The sequence below is a fragment of the Tiliqua scincoides genome, chromosome 1, assembly GCF_035046505.1.
Source record: "Tiliqua scincoides isolate rTilSci1 chromosome 1, rTilSci1.hap2, whole genome shotgun sequence".
In the NCBI taxonomy this organism is placed as follows: domain Eukaryota; kingdom Metazoa; phylum Chordata; class Lepidosauria; order Squamata; family Scincidae; genus Tiliqua; species Tiliqua scincoides.
The window spans coordinates 17416541-17435014 of NC_089821.1; the positions used below are offsets into that span (position 1 = coordinate 17416541).

The window sequence follows — 18474 nt, forward strand, 5'->3', positions numbered from 1 at the left end:
GAGAAGTAAGTCCCATTCTAGTCAATGGGGCGTACTCCCAAGAAAGTGTGCATAGGATTGCACCCTGATAGCCCAATCCTAGCCACACTTTCCTGGGAGTAAGCCTCATTGACTCTGAAGGGACTTACTTCAGAGTGGACATGCATAGGCTTGGGCTGTCCTTGGCTTTGGGACCTACATGCAGGGTGACCAGACCAGGGTGACCAAATACAATGGAGGACAGAGTGCACAGAAGAGGGAATTTTGGCAGCTGCAGCTTTTAAAAATTATTATTATTATTATTCCTCACCTTACTCCCCAAAGGGACCCAAGGCGGCTTACAACAATCATTAAAAACACAAATTAAAACAATTTAAAATAACAAGATAAAACATATTAATAAACAGATATCTTAAAAACAGCAATCAGATAAAAAGTGTAACAAAACAGCAGCAGTTTATAAAAAGGACCCAGGCCTGTAACCAGATGTTAAAAAGGTGTTAAAAGATGTTGAAAAGGCCAGGTACTCAGAAGGCTTGTCCTTTAACCCTTCCATGTGGAGCTGCTCCTGCCAAAATTCCCTCTTCTATGCAATTCTTATATAGGCACTCTGTCCTCAATTGCATCTGGTCACCCTGGATTAGACATCCTCTTTTTCCAGGTCATGTCCTCTTTTTTTAGCCTTGTGTCCTGGAAAAGAACTTAAATGTCCTCCTTTGCCCTGAGAGCAGGCAGTGCAGACCCTTCTTGTTATTTACTTGTTATATTACAAATTATATGTAATATAGTTTTAAATTTAATAATATAGTGTTTGAATTAACCACATGAAATCAGGATACTAGTGTTTGTAGCTTTTATTTTGTCATGTTCTACAATTTTTTTGATGTCCTACATTTTGGGGTGCCTTATCCTCTTTTGCAGTTATGCACATAAGAACATAAGAACAGCCCTGCTGGATCAGGCCCAGGACCCATCTAGTCCAGCTTCCTGTATCTCATAGTCACCCACCAGATGCCTCAGGGAGCACACACAAGACCATAAGATACTTGCATCTCACTGCCCAGCTGGGTAGACCTGGGCTCCCATTCCAGACAATCTCACTGCACCCCAACCAGTGGGGAAGCAGTTCCCCCTTCCTGATTTTGCTCTCCAGCCTGGTGGGCACCCTTCCCTGCTGGTAGACAGTTTGGGGGGTCACACACCCATGCTCCCCCCTTGGATCTGCCCTGGCAGAGGCCGACTAGAATTGTGCCCATAGGATTAGGCTGCCCAGAGTGGGGTGGATCAAGTAATATTATGTTGCTTGTCATTACATAAATCTACATAAAGCAAAACAGCAGCAAGTATGTACCGTGAATAACATACTTGTAATTCTTGTCAGTTCATACTTTTTAGATCAACAGAATACAAAATGAAATCAGTACAATTCATTTTAATTTAGATTTGCCAACCCTTCTGAATTACATACTGAAATTCAAGAACTTCTAAAACCAACTTTATAGTCTGAGAGCAACATATTGCCTGTTACCTCAACTACAACAATTTTGATAAGGACATGAGGCTTAAGGTGAACAGGTTGCCCCAACCTTATAATACAACATCAGTACAAGGAACACTTAAGGTAGATTGATCTACCACATGGCATGGTGCATGGAAAATCAGAGCATCATTTTAATAGTGGAATACACAGTGCAGTCTGGAATATGTTAGTGCCAGCTTTTTCCATGCGATATATCCAGTGAAAATCTGGTACAATTTATACAACAACCCAAGCAAAGTCACTTCTGTCTGCACTGTCTGAATGAATATCATGACAACCACCAAGTCTGCTCACAGATAATTGCCCCAGTTTAAAATGTGAAGCAGCAGCACAGGTGCTAACTCATGAGATCATCTCTTGGTAGGGAAGAGATGCCTGAACCTGGTAGCCTGCTGCTTGAAACCAAGATCCTTCCAGTTAACAGATCTGCTCCAATGAAAGGGCTGCAGGATCTGTCAACTAGGAAGAGTTCTATTTCAATGGATAGGTTAAAAACCTCCCTACCAAAATTTATTAATGAGGAAGTACTTCAATCCCTGCCTCACACAGCAGGCTGGGGAACTTACAAGTAATTCTGCAACTGCCTTTTGCAGGTACACACTGACAAAAAAGAAGCAGCAGACTGTTCCTAGTAAGAAAAAACAGGATAACTTGTTCCTTTTATTTTTTTCAGGAAAAAAAACCTTGAGAGAAAAGATGGTACATTTCTATTTACTTGATAGTATCAAGATATCATATATCAAACTCTGTAATATCTTCAGTTGTCCAAAATAAGTCTGAGATATCTTCTGTAAACTAAGGCACTTGATAGAGAAGATTAAACTGCAGTCCCTACAATTTCCCAACATGTTTACATTCTCAGGGCAAAGCACCACACCTATCACCTTTGTCCAGTTCCCAATCTATAAGTAAGTAACAGAGAACCAGGAGCTGAGGCAGAATGTTTGAAGAAAACAATGGCCCCATCTCTTGAGAATCTTCCTTTGAGAGAACATATCTGTGACCAATGAAACAGCAACCAAAATTTCAAAGTTTCGCTTAAGAAACCCAAGCCACACACCAAGACTTGGAGAAACGCATCTCAGAGCCAAAGCTCTCACATTTTGCTTTCAACTTTTTGATCACTTAGGTGTTTGTGGAAGAAAGTTTGGATCTGCTGCCAGGCATCTACTTGTGCTGCAGCATGAGCTTTGGGTTCTCCTCCCCACTTCACATTGCAGCCCACCAAGAGATGCATTGAAACCGGACACATTGGCATATATGGGGGCTCAATGTAATGCCCTGCTCCAGGATAACAAATTATCTTGGGTTTTTCCTTCCCATGGGCCTGCAAACGCTTGGAGGCTTCGGCAGCGTAGAATTCACTCTTCCAGTTACGATCATCCTTTCCTACAATGAAAAGGAAGCGTCCCTCAGCCTTCTCCACTGGAATAAGGCTTTGGCAGCCAGGGCTCTCAAGTGGGTTGTCCAGGGCATCCAAAATGTCAGCAATTCCATCTTTGTCAATTTTGATCCGCTTTCTTTCAGAGCCAAGAGGTGGAATGGTAATATCCTTGTAGCGGAGTACGGCGCCTACATTGGCTATAGAGCCATTAATTGTGACTATTGCAAGGATACCCTTTAAGAAAGAGGCCATGGAGACACAGAGGTCACCCCCTTTGGAATGACCAAGCAGTCCAATTCCTGGGCCTTTAACCTGAATAGGATGGAAAAAAAAAGAGAGAGCAGAAATCAGCAGTGATGTGACAGGCCATATGCGCACCTATACTGGAATAAGAGTCCATGCTACCTACCTTTAGTTAAGCTACTAAAAATTAGAGATAAAGAATCCTGAGCCAATAATACTTTATTATTTCAAATATTAAAATATATAACTGAACACAATGGACTTACTTCTGTGTAAAATAAATAACATTTCAGCCTCAAGATGCAATTCAATGCAATGCTTCTATTGAGCTCCACAAAGTTTAGACCCCCAGAACTTATTTCTAGGTAAATAACGTGCACAGAATCAACTTACACAAGACTTTCTCAAATGTAAAAATGTAACTTGTCCCTCAAAATGACCACTGTGCCAGAGGATTAGAGGATAGCAAATGTCACACTGATTTTTAAACAGGGAAAGAATGGGGACCTGGGGAACTATAGGCCTGTCAGCCTAACATCTATAATGGGCAAGATGGTGGAATGCCTCACCAAAGATAGAATCTCAAAACACATAGATGAACAAGCCTTGCTGAGGGAGAATCAGCATGGCTTCTGTAAGAGTAAGTCTCGCCTCACAAATCTTTTAGAATTCTTTGAAAAGGTCAACAGGCATGTGGATGCAGAAGAACCTGTGGACATTATATATCTAGACTTTCAGAAGGCGTTCGACACAGTCCCTCACCAAAGGCTACTGAAAAAACTCCACAGTCAGGGAATTAGAGGGTGGGTCCTCTCCTGGACTGAGACCTGGTTGAAGACCAGGAAACAGAGAGTGGGAGTCTCTGTTTATGCAAAAATGTCTGCACTGTTTATGCAAAAGTGTCTCCTAATCCAATCACTGTTTATGCAAACGCATTAAACCTCAACACACAGGTCACAATCAGGTCAAGCCACAAGCTCATGGTTACAACATCCACCTCTCTAGGAGGAAGTCTTGCATAGTAAATCATTGTTTAAGTGTCTCCTATTCATTGTATTGTTTTAACTCAATCACTGCTTAAGTACTCTATGCAGATTTGAACTGCTTTCCTGGGTTACTTATTGTGTAAGTTCCCCCAGCTAGGAAGACAGTCATTTGACCATATTGAATTTTGCTGATAATCCTTTCAATGTTTTACATATTCCAAGTACCCAACTGTATGTAGTAAGCAAGCACATCCAGGTCAGCTCTACATCACATCCAGGTTATCCAAGTCAGCTCCAGGTCAGCAAAAACCCTTTTTAAGAGAGGGCTTCTGCCCACATGCTCTCTCTCTCTGGCTCTCCCTCCGTGTCAGAGGGTCCTCCACAGGACTCTCCCTCCCTCCCCCCCATCCAACTGCTCTACAAGACAGGTAACCATCTGGCGGTTAAACTCTCTCTTTCTTCCCCCCCTTTTTTCTTCCCTTCTCTCCCCATCTTTGTTAGCAACTGGGTTTGGCAGACCAGGGACCCCTAAAATCCTTCCCTACAACCATTCCCTTTCTAATTTCCTCGGATGCACCAAATACTTTTCACATGCAACCACCATAAAGCTAGGTACCCTAGATGCAAGTACTAGGAACCAAGAAACATATACTTACCATTTTTCATGTGCATTATGTTTACCTGTGTGTTTTTGTAATAAAAATATAATCTTTTATTAAAAGTTATCTTTCTTTCAGTTTCCTCCTTAAGCTAAAAGGGAATTTCTCTGCATTACGCCGTCTTGTTATCCAGCCTATGGTCCTGAAGTTTTCAATAAGGGCGGTGTAATTATTCCCCTATACAAAAGAGCCCTTTTTGGTAACAATGGAGAGAGGTGAAAAGCGGTTTGCCCCAAGCATCTGTCCTGGGACTGGTGCTCTTCAACCTCTTCATAAATGACCTGGAGACAGGGTTGAGCAGTGAGGTGGCTAAGTTTGCAGATCACACCAAACTTTTCCGAGTAGTGAAGACCAGAAGTGCTTGTGAGGAGCTCCAAAAGGATCTCTCCAAACTGGCAGAATGGGCAGCAAAATGGCAGATGCATTTCAATGTAAGTAAGTGTAAAGTCATGTACATTGGGGCAAAAAAATCAAAACTTCACATATAGGCTGATGGGTTCTGAGCTGTCTGTGAAAGATCAGGAGAGGGATCTTGGGGTGGTGGTAGACAGGTCAATGAAAGTGTCAACCCAATGTGCAGCGGCGGTAAAGAAGGCCAATTCTATGCTTGGGATCATTAGAAAAGGTATTGAGAACAAAACGGCTAATATTATAATGCTGTTGTACAAATCGATGGTAAGGCCACACCTGGAGTATTGTGTCCAGTTCTGGTCGCCACATCTCAAAAAGGACATAGTGGAAATGGAAAAGATGCAAAAGAGAGCAACTAAGATGATTACGGGGCTGGGGCACCTTCCTTATGAGGAAAGGCTACGGCGTTTGGGCCTCTTCAGCCTAGAAAAGAGACGCCTGAGGGGGGACATGATTGAGACATACAAAATTATGCAGGGGATGGACAGAGTGGATAGGGAGATGCTCTTTACGCTCTCACATAATACCAGAACCAGGGGACATCCACTAAAATTGAGTGTTGGGCGGGTTAGGACAGACAAAAGAAAATTTTTCTTTACTCAGCGTGTGGTTGGTCTGTGGAACTCCTTGCCACAGGATGTGGTGCTGGCGTCTAGCCTAGACGCCTTTAAAAGGGGATTGGACAAGTTTCTGGAGGAAAAATCCATTATGGGCTACAAGCCATGATGTGTATGCGCAACCTCCTGATTTTAGAAATGGGTTATGTCAGAATGCCAGATGCAAGGGAGGGCACCAGGATGAGGTCTCTTGTTATCTGGTGTGCTCCCTGGGGCATTTGGTGGGCCACTGTGAGATACAGGAAGCTGGACTAGATGGGCCTATGGCCTGATCCAGTGGGGCTGTTCTTATGTTCGGGCCTCTTCAGCCTAGAAAAGAGACGCCTGATGGGGGACATGATTGAGACATACAAAATTATGCATGGGAAGGATCAAGTGGATAGAGAGATGCTCTTTACACTCTCACATAACACCAGAACCAGGGGACATCCACTAAAATTGAGTGTTGGGAGAGTTAAGACAAACAAAAGAAAATATTTCTTTACTCAGTATGCAGTTGGTCTGTGGAACTCCTTGCCACAGGATGTGGTGACAGCATCCGGCCTGGACACCTTTAAAAGGGGATTGGACAAGTTTCTGGAGGAAAAATTCATTACGGGTTACAAGCCATGATGTGTATGTGCAACCTCCTGATTTTAGAAATGGGCTACGTCAGATGCAAGGGAGGGCACCAGGATGCAGGTCTCTTGTTATCTGGTGTGCTCCCTGGGTCATTTGGTGGGCCGCTGTGGGATACAGGAAGCTGGACTAGATGGGCCTATGGCCTGATCCAGTGGGGCTGTTCTTACGTTCTTAAATGTAGCAGCCTTATGAAATAACTTGCTATTTTGCAAAGGCCTTCAGTGTGGACCCTACCTTTGGATGCTTCAACATGTAATTTACAGCTTCTTCAAAGTACTCCAGATGGAATTCCTTCATAGACTTAGGGAGATCCTCATAACCATAGTAGGCCAATGCTAACATGGCAAAGCCGTAATTGGCCATCAGACAAGCTCGATGCTCAGGAAGCCCTCCTCCAGTTCCAGAAACATCAATGATTCCAGGAAAGGGACCATCACCTATAGGAGACAGGAGGTACGGTATTGCCTTTATTAAGACTCCAAATATCAAGGCATTGAAAATTCACTTTATAGTCAAAAACTGTATTGTCACAAAAGTGTAAGGTGAGAAGAAACTCAGGCCACAATCCTAGCCAACTTTCCAGCACTGACATAAGGGCAATGCAACTCCAAGCTAAGGGAATGAACATTGCCTTATCTTGAGGAGGCCTCCACGACTACCCCCTAACTGCAGGATGCAGCACATGCCCCACTGGCACAGCTATGCCAGTGCTGGAAAGTTGGTTAGGACTGCACCCTCAGTTACCATCACTTAGTCAGATGACTGACAGTAAAGTAGTATTCTTCATAATAAACACACCCAGCCTATTAAAATTATAGTGTAAAGTGGAGGGAGCACAAAATTAAAATATGTTAGTTTGACATATTAAGGTGCCTTGATTTCTGGTGCCTCCTTGATTTAAGGTGTTTTAAAGGTGCCTCCTTGATTTCTGATTGGCAGTGCAATCTCATGTATATATACACTCCATATAAGCCCCATTGAACTTAATGGGAATTACACCAAGATAAACACATAAAGGATTGCAGTCAGGCAGCCCAATCCTATGCTTCCCCGCACCTGCTGAAGCAGTGGCACCAAAGTGGCTACTGCTGTATCCAGCAGGCAACAGGTAGCTGCCAAGAGACTCCTTGGGAAAAAGGAACTTTTGTCCCCTTCCAGAGGAAAGCCCTGGCCCTAGCAATGGGTCTCCTCACGTCTGTGCTGGCTATTTTGCCGGCACAGATGCAAGAGCCTCCATGTTGGGCCTTCTGGCCCAACACGTTCAGGATCTGGCAGAGCAGGACTCTGCTGGTCCCACCCCGTCCTGCCCCAGTTTCTCCCCTGTCCCACCTTCTCCCACCCCCCAGAGGCCGCACTGCCACCTGGCCATCTCACTTACCTCTGGTGTTGGCACATCCTTCTCCTGCCAGCACTGGGCCCAGTGCCAGTGTTCCCTATTCTCCAGGTGCTGTAAACATGCTTTATAGCACATTTACAGCACCCAGTTGTAGCAATGTACAGGCGCTGAGCTTTGATATGTCTTTGCATATTTGGCAATCTGGCAGGCACACCTGCGACTGCACAAACGCTTTGTTATCTATGTTGAGCGTTGAAAAGCCAGTGCTCAGTGTAGAAAGTGTTGAAAAGCCAGTGCTCAGTGTAGAAAGTTATAGAAAGAGCTAGCCTTGAAGATGTTACGGAGAAATCATATCTATGGAATCATATCCATATCTATGGATATCCATATCTATGGAATGTGTTGTGGTTAAGCTTTAGAGCCGGCTGGTTATAGCCAGTATGAATCAGTATCCTTTTGTAAAATTCCCTATTATGTAGCCTTATATCATGTGTTTTGAGACTTAATAAAAAGCTGGGTCAGGAGCTGGGAGACACTTCACTTCTCCCTTGATTTCATTCCTGCTCCTGCTTCCAGCACTTTCAACCTCTCTGAAACCTGTCTCTGTTGTCTAATTCTTGCCATGGCTTCTCTGCCACACCAAGCAGCTAACTCAGGCTGCTCCTCAAGTAGCACTGAAATGCTACACCCAGTGTTGGCACTGGGCCCTGATTGTTATGGTTATGGTTATGATTGGACCCTAAGGCACCTGGATTGCTTTAACCAAGCAAGCCTTGCAGTAAATTACAAAGGAAGAAGCTCCCCCACCACCACCACCAAGAATAAGGCCAGCCCAATTATTAGGAAGTTAATTACACCCTGGCATATGATAGCTTTGTTGGAGAAGCCTTTTGAGAATTCCCTGGACTGCAAAGAGATCAAATCAGTCAATCCTACAGGAAATCAACCCTGACTGTTCATTGGAAGGATAGATGCTGAAGCTGAAGCTGAGATACTTTGGTCATCTCATGAGAAGGGAGGACTCTTTAGAAAAGACCCTGATGATGGGAAAAATTGAAGGCAAAAGGAGAAGGGGTAGGCAGAGGATGTGATGGTTAGATAGAGTTATAGAGGCAGTAAACCTGAATTTGGACAAACTTCAGACAGCGGGGCCTGTCATGCTGTGGTCCATGGGGTCATGAAGAGTCGGACACGACAAATGTGATAGCTCATGCCACCATGAATGTGTTATTCTTCCATTTAAGATGGAATCAGAACTATCAATGGAAGTGTTAATGGAAGTGTCAAGCCATTTCTGCCCAATGTTGCATCTATGCAACAGGGACCAAAAGTGCTCACCTGCGGGCCAGCAAGAAATGGGTTTTAATCTGAAATTCACCCTGCTAATCTGGAAAATGAACTTTTAGGGCAGGGCTCCTCTTACAGCCCAATCCTATGCATGACTACTCAGAAGTAAGTCCTATTAGAGCCAATGGGGTTTACTCCCAGGAAATTGTGGATAGGATTGCAGCCTGAGAACCCAATCTATGCCTGTCTCCTCAGAAGTAAGGCCCAATAGGCTTACTCCCAAGAAAGCGTGGATGGGATGGCAGCCTGAGAGCCCCATCTGTGCCTGTCTACTCAGAAGTAAGGCCCATTGGAGCCAGTGGGGCTCCTCCCGGGAAGACGTCCAGGAGCAGCCCCGTCCAGCAGTGCGCCGGCAGGGGAAGAGCAGCCCTCCACTCACCGGGGGGCAGGAAGAGCGTGGCGCGGAGCCTGCCGTCGCGCACGGGGATCCTGCGGGTGCCGTCGCGCAGGAAGGCGCGCTCGTGGGCGCCGGAGGCCAGGAGGCGGCCGCGGGGGCCGTGTCCGTCCAGCACGTCCACCTGCAGGGCGAAGGGGCGCTGCACGTCGCGCTTCACCAGGCGCCGGAAGGGCCGCAGCGGCTCCAGCGCCCACAGCAGCCCCATCGGCTCCAGGCCCGAGAAGCTGCCGCCCTCCAGCGCCGGCGAGCGGCTCAGCTCCAGCCGCCCGGCGCCGTCCGCCCGGTAGTGGGCGCGGGCCTCGAAGGCGTCCCCGGTCTCGTCCTCCAGCCGCGCCCGCAGGGTCACCTCCTGCCCGGGCCGCAGCCCCTCCACCGACACGGCCAGCGGCGCGTCGAACAGGCTGCGGCCGTCGGGCGAGAAGCGGAGCCGGGCGCCCTCCATGCCTGCGACGCAGCGGGAGGAGAGAGTCGCGGGGGGGCGGCGCAGGCCGGCTCTCAGGAGGCGGCCCAGGAGCAGAGCCATGGCCGGGAGCGCGCACCACCCGCTCCGCCGCCGGCCCGCCTCCGCCAAGCGGGCGCAGCCCTCGCCGCTGACGCCTCGCGGGACCCGAACTTGGGGGGTGGGGGAGAGGAGGCGCAGGGAGCACCCCGGCCTCACTCCAGTGGGACTCTCTCCTGAGGGCACGTGCACAGGAGGGGGCTCTGAGGGCCCAGGCCTGTCCACACTTACCTGGGAGTAAGCCCATGGACTCCAGTGGGACTCTCTCCTGAGGGCACGTGCACAGGAGGGGGCTCTGAGGGCCCAGGCCTGTCCACACTTACCTGGGAGTAAGCCCATGGACTCCAGTGGGACTCTCTCCTGAGGGCACGTGCACAGGAGGGGGCTCTGAGGGCCCAGGCCTGTCCACACTTACCTGGGAGTAAGCCCATGGACTCCAGTGGGACTCTCTCCTGAGGGCACGTGCACAGGAGGGGGCTCTGAGGGCCCAGGCCTGTCCACACTTACCTGGGAGTAAGCCCATTGACTAATGAGGTGTGCGCTGCATCTGGTGGTGGTGGGCAGTCCTCAATGTAAGGGAACCTCGTCAAGGTAAGGGAGTAGACATGCACTATCCACACCTAATGGGAGTAAGTCCCATTGACTATTCCACTTACCAGTACTGGTGCAGCCAGGGAACAAATGTTCCCTTATCTTGAGGAGGCTTCTGTAACTGGCCACCACCATGGCATGTAGCACACACACACACCTTTGGCACAGCTGCACCAGGATGGAAAAATTGGATAGGAAAGAAAATAAAATATTTATTTACTCAGCGTATAATTAGTCTGTGGAACTCCTTGCCAAAGAATTTGGTGATGGCCTGGATCCCTTTAAAAGAGGCTTGGACAGATTTCTGGAGGAAAAGTCCATCACAGTTTACAAGCTGTGATGGGTATATTGTTAACAGTATTTATATACCACTTTTCAGCTAAAATTTCACAATGTGGTTTACCAAGAAAATCAAATAACTAAATGTCTTCCTCCTGATTTTAGAAGTAGGCTACCTCAGAATGCCAGGTGCAAGAGAGGGCAGCAGGATGCAGGTCTCTGGTTATCTTGGGTGCTCCCTGAGGCATCTGGTGGGCCACTGTTGGATACAGGAAGCTGGACTGGATGGGCATGATCCTTTGTCATGATCCAGCAGAGCTCTTCTTATGTTCTTATGATAGGATGGGCCCTAGGGGAGTTTGAAAATGGTATCATTTTCTTCACAGATTTCATGATTTGAAAGGCAGAAAGTGGGGTCAGGTGTCATCCAAGGGGGCATGAAAAATATACCATAAACCAGTGGTTCTTGCACATTTAGCACCGGGACACACTTTTTAGAATGAGAATCTGCCAGGACCCACTGGAAGTGATGTCATGACCAGAAGTGACATCATCAAGCAGGAAAATTTTTACAATCCTAAGCTGCAAACCTACCCAGACTTACCCGGGAGTATAGCAGCTTGTTAAAAGTACAGATCTATAATACTTCCCCAAATGCAGTCACATACTATGGTAGCATCAAATCTAATATATTAAAAATAAAATATTGAAATGAATGGGAACCCACCTGAAATGCAACCCACTGTTTGAGAAACACTGCCATAAACCATGCTTGGGTAGGGAATAATCCCTTATTGGTAATTAAAAGAGGCACTAGAATTGTTCTAGCTGGTATCGATCATCAGATGTTGAGCCTACTCTGATCTCAGATAATGATCAGGTACTCCAGTTGTACAATTCTGAAGTAATGCAAGACTCATTATAACTGGCACATGGCTGTTTTTGTCAGAACATCTTACAGCCTCAAAGGGCCATGAGAATGCTCGTTCTCAGGGAGCACAAGGCCTGCTTTCACACGGACCACCAGCTGTGCTGACATAGCATAGACATTGGTGTAACTTGCCTGTGGAAAGGCCAAAAGGGAGAGGAGATTGGGATGTCACGTGGGAAGGACGAAGAATGGTTAACATATGACATATCCCAAGCATGCTTCAGATGACAGATGCTTCCCCCACCCAATGGTAGAAAAATGCTACTCCAATGTGAGAGCAGACTAGGGAGAGATAACCCCATGGAGAACAATGGGTAAGGAAAAACACCAGAAAATCTCATTTTCCACAAACTCCTACCCTGCCCACTTTCCTACAGTGGAGCATAGGGTACACAGTACAGTTGGCAGCCAGTCACAGTACACAAACCCCTGTATTCAGAATTATGACATGTATCTCTGCTATCAACTGTGTTGCCTAATCCTCCTTTTGCAACAGCTAAGAGCAGGGAGGATCTCTCCAAACTGGCAGAATGGGCAGCAAAACGGCAGATGCGTTTCAATGTAAATAAGTGTAAAGTCATGCATATTGGGGCAAAAAATCAAAACTTCACATATAGGCTAATGAGTTCTGAGCTGTCTGTGACAGATCAGGAGAGAGATCTTGGGGTGGTGGTAGACAGGTCAATGAAAGTGTCAACCCAATGTGCAGCGGCGGTAAAGAAGGCCAATTCTATGCTTGGGATCATTAGAAAAGGTATTGAGAACAAAACGGCTAATATTATAATGCTGTTGTACAAATCGATGGTAAGGCCACACCTGGAGTATTGTGTCCAGTTCTGGTCGCCACATCTCAAAAAGGACATAATGGAAATGGAAAAGATGCAAAAGAGAGCAACTAAGATGATTACTGGGCTGGGGCACCTTCCTTATGAGGAAAGGCTATGGCATTTGGGCCTCTTCAGCCTAGAAAAGAGACGCCTGAGGGAAGACATGATTGAGACATGCAAAATTATGCATGGGAAGGATAAAGTGGATAGAGAGATGCTCTTTACACTCTCACATAACACCAAAACCAGGGGACATCCACTAAAATTGAGTGTTGGGAGGGTTAGGACAAACAACAGAAAATATTTCTTCATTCAGTATGTGGTTGGTCTGTGGAACTCCTTGCCACAGGATGTGGTGACAGCATCTGGCCTGGATGCCTTTAAAAGGGGATTGGACAAGTTTCTGGAGGAGAAATCCATTATGGGCTACAAGCCATGATGTGTATGTGCAACCTCCTGATTTTAGAAATGGGCTATGTATCAGAATGCCAGATGCAAGGGAGGGCTCCAGGATGAGGTCTCTTGTCATCTGGTGTGCTCCCTGGGGCATTTGGTGGGCCGCTGTGAGATACAGGAAGCTGGACTAGATGGGCCTATGGCCTGATCCAGTGGGGCTGTTCTTATGTTCTTATGAGGGTTCACTCCCTTTCAGTGAATGCTAAGGTCCCCAGGCATCAGCAGAGACTAAAGAAGAGGTGGAGGTTTCTCCATAAAGCCACCACACGACCCCATACTGGCATGAGAAGCAACCACTCAGGGCTTTCACAGAACTTTTTTCCCAGTGGAATGTAGAAATGATTGAAGGAGGTCATGCCTTTTTTAAATACCCAGCCATGCCACCAGAACTCAGCAAACAAGAACAAGAACAAAAAGGTTTTTTTGTGGGGACAGACATACAACTGGAATTAGTCTGGAGATTTCACCTAAATTGAATGCAAATTTGGGCTCTCTCACCAGTAGATTAGATCAGATTACTTTATTGTCATTGTACTTAAAGCACAACAAAATTCAATGCACTATTTAAATACGGACATAAAGAAACTATATACAACAATCACTCACATCAGTCACATTCCGCACACTCACCCACACATTCAATACAACAAGCGACAATACAACATGAGTTAATACAATGACAGCCCAATCCTACTAAAATTGCAACTCTGATAGGGTATCAACAAGGTGTAGGCTGCATCCTGCAGTGGTGGGGAGGCAGTCACAGCAGCCTTGTCAAGGAAAGGGAACATTTGTTCCCATACTTTGGTGCGGTATTGCAGCTGCATTGGCACTGGAAAGTTGTTTAGGATTCAACTGCAAATGTTATTACGGTTACCTCCCCTGCTTTAAATATAGAGCTATAGAACTTGAGGAACTACCAGGGCAAGTTAGCCAGAGCTCTGTTTAAAAAGAAACAACCTGCAAAACTGACTAATCAAATTTGACAGAATAGATGTACATCATCTGTAGCTAGGCAACAGCTGTAAACAGTTGAGAGTCCTTTGAAGTGCCTAGAAGCTCAGAAGGCAGCTGAGAATCTGTTGCTCAAGTCCATACATGTTCAGATCTGTAAGAGAACCATTCTGAAAGGTAAATAGCAAACTTTCTTACCTTCATACACAACACAGAAAAAGCACAGAATTTGAGTAATCCAAATGGTTAAAGATGACTGACAAGAATACTAACAGCCCAGTCCTGCCCCCACCACCAGCACCAATGTAGGTGCACCAAGAAAGCACATGCTGCGTCCCATAGTGGGAGAGGGCAATGTGAAGGCAGAGTGACCACATGTTTTTTTCCAGGACATTACCTCTTTCTGTAGCCTCATGTCCTGGGAAAGAACTTAAATGTCTTCCTTTTTCCTATGAGTGAGCCCCTGCAGGCAGCACATAGCCTTCTTGTAATTACCGCAGATACTTGCCCATAAGCCGATCCCACAGATAAGTTGAGGACAGGTTTTGAACCACTTGTTGGCATCCTTCAGTCTCGGAAGACTATGGTATCGCACTCTGAATAGTGTTCTGGAACAGAGTGTCCTCTCCAGTGCGTGAAGCCTGGGTAAAGTAAATATGGAGGATAGACTGTTACCCATGCAGCAAATCCCCCCCTCTCCACGTCGCTGAAATGGTCCAATGGAAAGGCAGAAGCCAATACGATTGGTTCCAGCGATGTCGCAGGAGTTGCCAGAACGTGACTGTGTTCAGCTATGAACTGCCTCAGGGACTCCGGCTCCGGATTTTGCCTCAAGGTTGACTCCTGAAGCCTTTTCCATAACTGGATGTAGCCACAAGGCAGTGGAGGTTTGGGATCAGAGTTTTCCTTCTCTCAGATGAGCTGCCTTCCCAGGCTAAGGAGTCTCATCTACCCAGTGGCTGTTCAGTCGCCTCTTACGACAAGTACAGCCAAACTGTTGGTTTTGAACCAAAAATCATGAAATCTTCTATGACCCTCGAATAAGTTGGGGTTTAAACTTAGGGGGGTGTCTGACTATAGTTTTGTCTGATTTTACTCAAGGCCAGATCCTGAAAAATAACCCACCACTAATTGTTACTTAAGAACTGTAGTCTCTAATTTATTAAAAACATAGTAAAAGATGAGTGAAGCAGGATGGCCTTTCCCAGTTTGAAGAGACACTTGGCCAACAGACTGAGGCAAAGAGGAAAGAAGGAAGGCCCATAGCCAGGGAGACAGACCAGGGACAGACTACACTTGCTCCCGGTGTGGAAGGGATTGTCACTCCCGAATCGGCCTTTTCAGCCACACTAGATGCTGTTCCAGAACCACCATTCAGAGCGCGATACCATAGTCTTTCGAGACTGAAGGTTGCCAACATGAGTAAAAGATCATAAGATACATCTTTATTCTTTTTAAATTCTGGTCTATATCACCTTTTTGTAAGCACTATCAGAGTAAGTGCACTGTAAACAACATACAGTAAAACAGTGGTTCCCAACCTGGGGTTCATGTACTTCCAGGGACACTCAACAGGACCTTTAGGGGTACTTGAAAAAGAATGGAATAATGGCAGTGCTCCAGAATACCTTGAAGGGCCAGCAAGGCAGGAAGGGAGGTAACTCGTTGGCTGTGAAAGCCCCACCAATAGCTAGTTTTTGGTCATCAATTCATGTATGAACCAGTGATTGAAAACCAGCACAGTAAAAAAGCTGAAACATAATATGGAAAGTGATCAATCACCCAGATTTTCTCAGCACACTTCTGGTGCAAAACAGTGCAAAGGCAGAGTCTTCTGTTCTTCAAACACATAAAAAGAGAAAACACTGTGATAAATACATGAAGTCTGGGCTTTCATATAGAGGAGATGAGGGCTTGTATTATTAATTACAAACATTTTGCTAATATGAAGGGTACAATTTATGGAAATGGGCTGCCAAGGGATATGCAAGTGAAAAAAGTTGGGAACCACTGCAGGAGAACCATTAATCAAATCCACCTTTAAGGTGTCTGGTGTGTTAAACCAGAAGCTCTTCGTACAACATACAACCCATAACACATAACTGGGAGTGTGCAATTCAATTCACAGCAGAGAGATGCAGCTGCATATATTTGCAACCCTTTTTACTCAGAAGTAGACCCACTGCTTTCCATGAGTGTTATTCTTAAGTAAGGGTGCCTTGAATTGTAGCCTGCTTCAGATGGAAAGGAGGATTCCCATCCTGGTGTTTCAAAAAACAGACCTGCTTTGCAAGCATTTGCAAGCATTTGCAAAGCAGAACCAGGCTGCAGCAGAATAAAAGGTTAACACATTGCTTCTAAGGAGCTGTGCCTGCCTGCTGCTTGAGAAACTTGGCACTGCCTGCCCTTGAGAAAGGAAACTGTTCAGAGTTTAAAGGCTTTGTGCTCTTATTGACCCGGAGATAAGGCGAAGTGATAATTGGAGCTTGATTACCTGGCAGAAATTTCACCTACTATAGGCAAGTATCTGCGGTAATAAATTATATGTAATAAATTATTTGTAATACAGTTTTCAATTTAATAATAAGTAATACAGTATTTAAATTAACCACATGAAATCAATATACGAGTGTTTTCAGTTTTTATTTTCTCATGTCCTACATTTTTCTTGTGTGTCCTACCTTTTGGGGTGCCTTGTCCTCTTTTGTGGTTATAACATTTGGTCACCCTGTATGAAGGTAAATGGAAGGAAATTATTTTTACTAACCTCCGTGTAAGCCCTGGGGCCATCTATGAGTCTCTTTGGACATATGCCACAGATTTTGATGGTGTATGTCTGAGGAGGGAAAAGCGGTGAGGAGGTTTACGGAAGAGGGGATAAGATCCGATGTGTGCCATTGCCACTGGATTCACCCCTCCCACTCCATCCCTGTTCCCCACCCCGGTTCCTTTCCCTCCCTGTTCAGAAACTCCCTTATTCCTCCACTCCCTCCTTGCCCTGTCCAACCTCACTGCTGCCTTACCTAGCATTGGTGGATGGTGCCTTCACTGCTGATGAACAATGCATGACCACCAGCAACTATCTGGTGACCTGACACTAGAAGTGTCAGTGAGCATGGAAATGTTGTACAAAGTGTGCGAAATCCAGGCCCTTCCACCTGGATCCTGGCATGTTCTACTGGCAGACTGTAAACAATAGGATTAGACTGTAAGGGCGCAAACCTAACCCCTTATGTCAGTACTTTCCAGCACTGGCATAGAGGTGCCAATGGGACATGTGCTGCATCCTGCAGTTGGGTGTCACTCACGGAGGCCTCCTCAAAGTAAGGGAATGTTTGTTCCCTTACCTCAGAGCTGCATTGCCCTTATGTCAGTGCTGGAAAGCACTGACGTAAGGGGTTAGGATTGTGCCCTAAGATATATAAACTGGAAGTCATCTCTCACTTTAGAGAAGACAACAAAGGCTGCAATCCTAACCACACTTTCCTGAGAGTAAGCCCCATTGAACAAAATAGGATTTACTTCTGAATAGACCTGGTTAGGAGTGTGCCCAAAGAATCTTACAGTACCACACAAGGCTAGCTTTATGGCGATCTTTTGAGTCTTCTTCTAAAAGGAAGAAGCTTTCACAGGTAGGATTAACAGAAAAGAACAGGGAGTTGCAAGGATACATGACTATAATGTTTTGTTCAACAGAGGTTTGTTAGTATTTAAAGCAAGAAAAGTGTCGTCAGTGTTTTTCAACCATTTTCATCTCACAGCACGCTGACAAGGTGCTAAAATTGCCAAGGCACACCATGCTAATGGTGGGGGGCTCACATCCCCCAATGGCACTGCTCATAAATGACTCTCCCCCCTCAGCATGCCTATGGACCATTTGTGGCACACCAATGTGCTGTGGCACACTGGTTGAAAATTACTTAGGTGGAAATGGGAAAAAGACACCACTATCTTTTACTCTGTTCCCTTGCTCCTTATTCTTGACTTATTATCAGAGGTTTATAGCACTTTTTATTATGCTTACCTCAAAGTTATTTCAGTGGCCCTTACTTCCACGCAAGTACACTATAGGACCACAGTTCCAAGAGAACAGAGCCAAGAATATTTGTAAGTGATTCTATTTAGTAATGAGGTACTGAGAAGCTGCTATTCTAGGACCCAAAGCCCTTTCAGCTTGCCTCTATTTCCAACTGGAAAAATAAAATCCTCAGTCCTTCTGGAGCATGCATGAATGACAAGCGACAACACTAAACAGGCAAAGAGATGGGGCTACCATGTGGAAGACTTTCACATCATGGTCTTACCTCTTATGAAGAGCCAAAGTTGAAAAGCAATAGATGGGCACCATTGTGCATGAAGGCATCTTGCTCTCTTTCTTGCTCTAGTTTCACAAATTATAAGCATCTTGTCCATATAC

General features: G+C 45.7%; 1 protein-coding gene across 1 annotated transcript; it reads right to left on the reverse strand.

The window, feature by feature from the left end:
* Positions 1-815: 815 nt before the first annotated feature.
* LOC136662549 (acyl-coenzyme A thioesterase 1-like) lies at positions 816-10075 on the reverse strand. Its single transcript, XM_066639814.1, has 3 exons — positions 9503-10075; positions 6675-6877; positions 816-3215 (listed from the first exon to the last, which is right to left on the reverse strand). Exons 1-3 carry the CDS (start codon positions 10041-10043, stop codon positions 2616-2618), a joined length of 1344 nt encoding a protein of 447 aa, XP_066495911.1. The 5' UTR covers positions 10044-10075; the 3' UTR covers positions 816-2615.
* Positions 10076-18474: the final 8399 nt, after the last annotated feature.

Excerpts from the sequence above, each read along its gene's own strand:
- LOC136662549 (XM_066639814.1), bottom strand. The coding sequence starts at position 10,043 with ATGGCTCTGCTCCTGGGCCGCCTCCTGAGAGCCGGCCTGCGCCGCCCC. Across the intron at positions 6,878-9,502 it reads CACGCTCTTCCTGCCCCCCG|GTGATGGTCCCTTTCCTGGA; the intron begins GTGAGTGGAGGG and ends TGTCTCCTATAG. Across the intron at positions 3,216-6,674 it reads ACATGTTGAAGCATCCAAAG|GTTAAAGGCCCAGGAATTGG; the intron begins GTAGGGTCCACA and ends CATCCTATTCAG.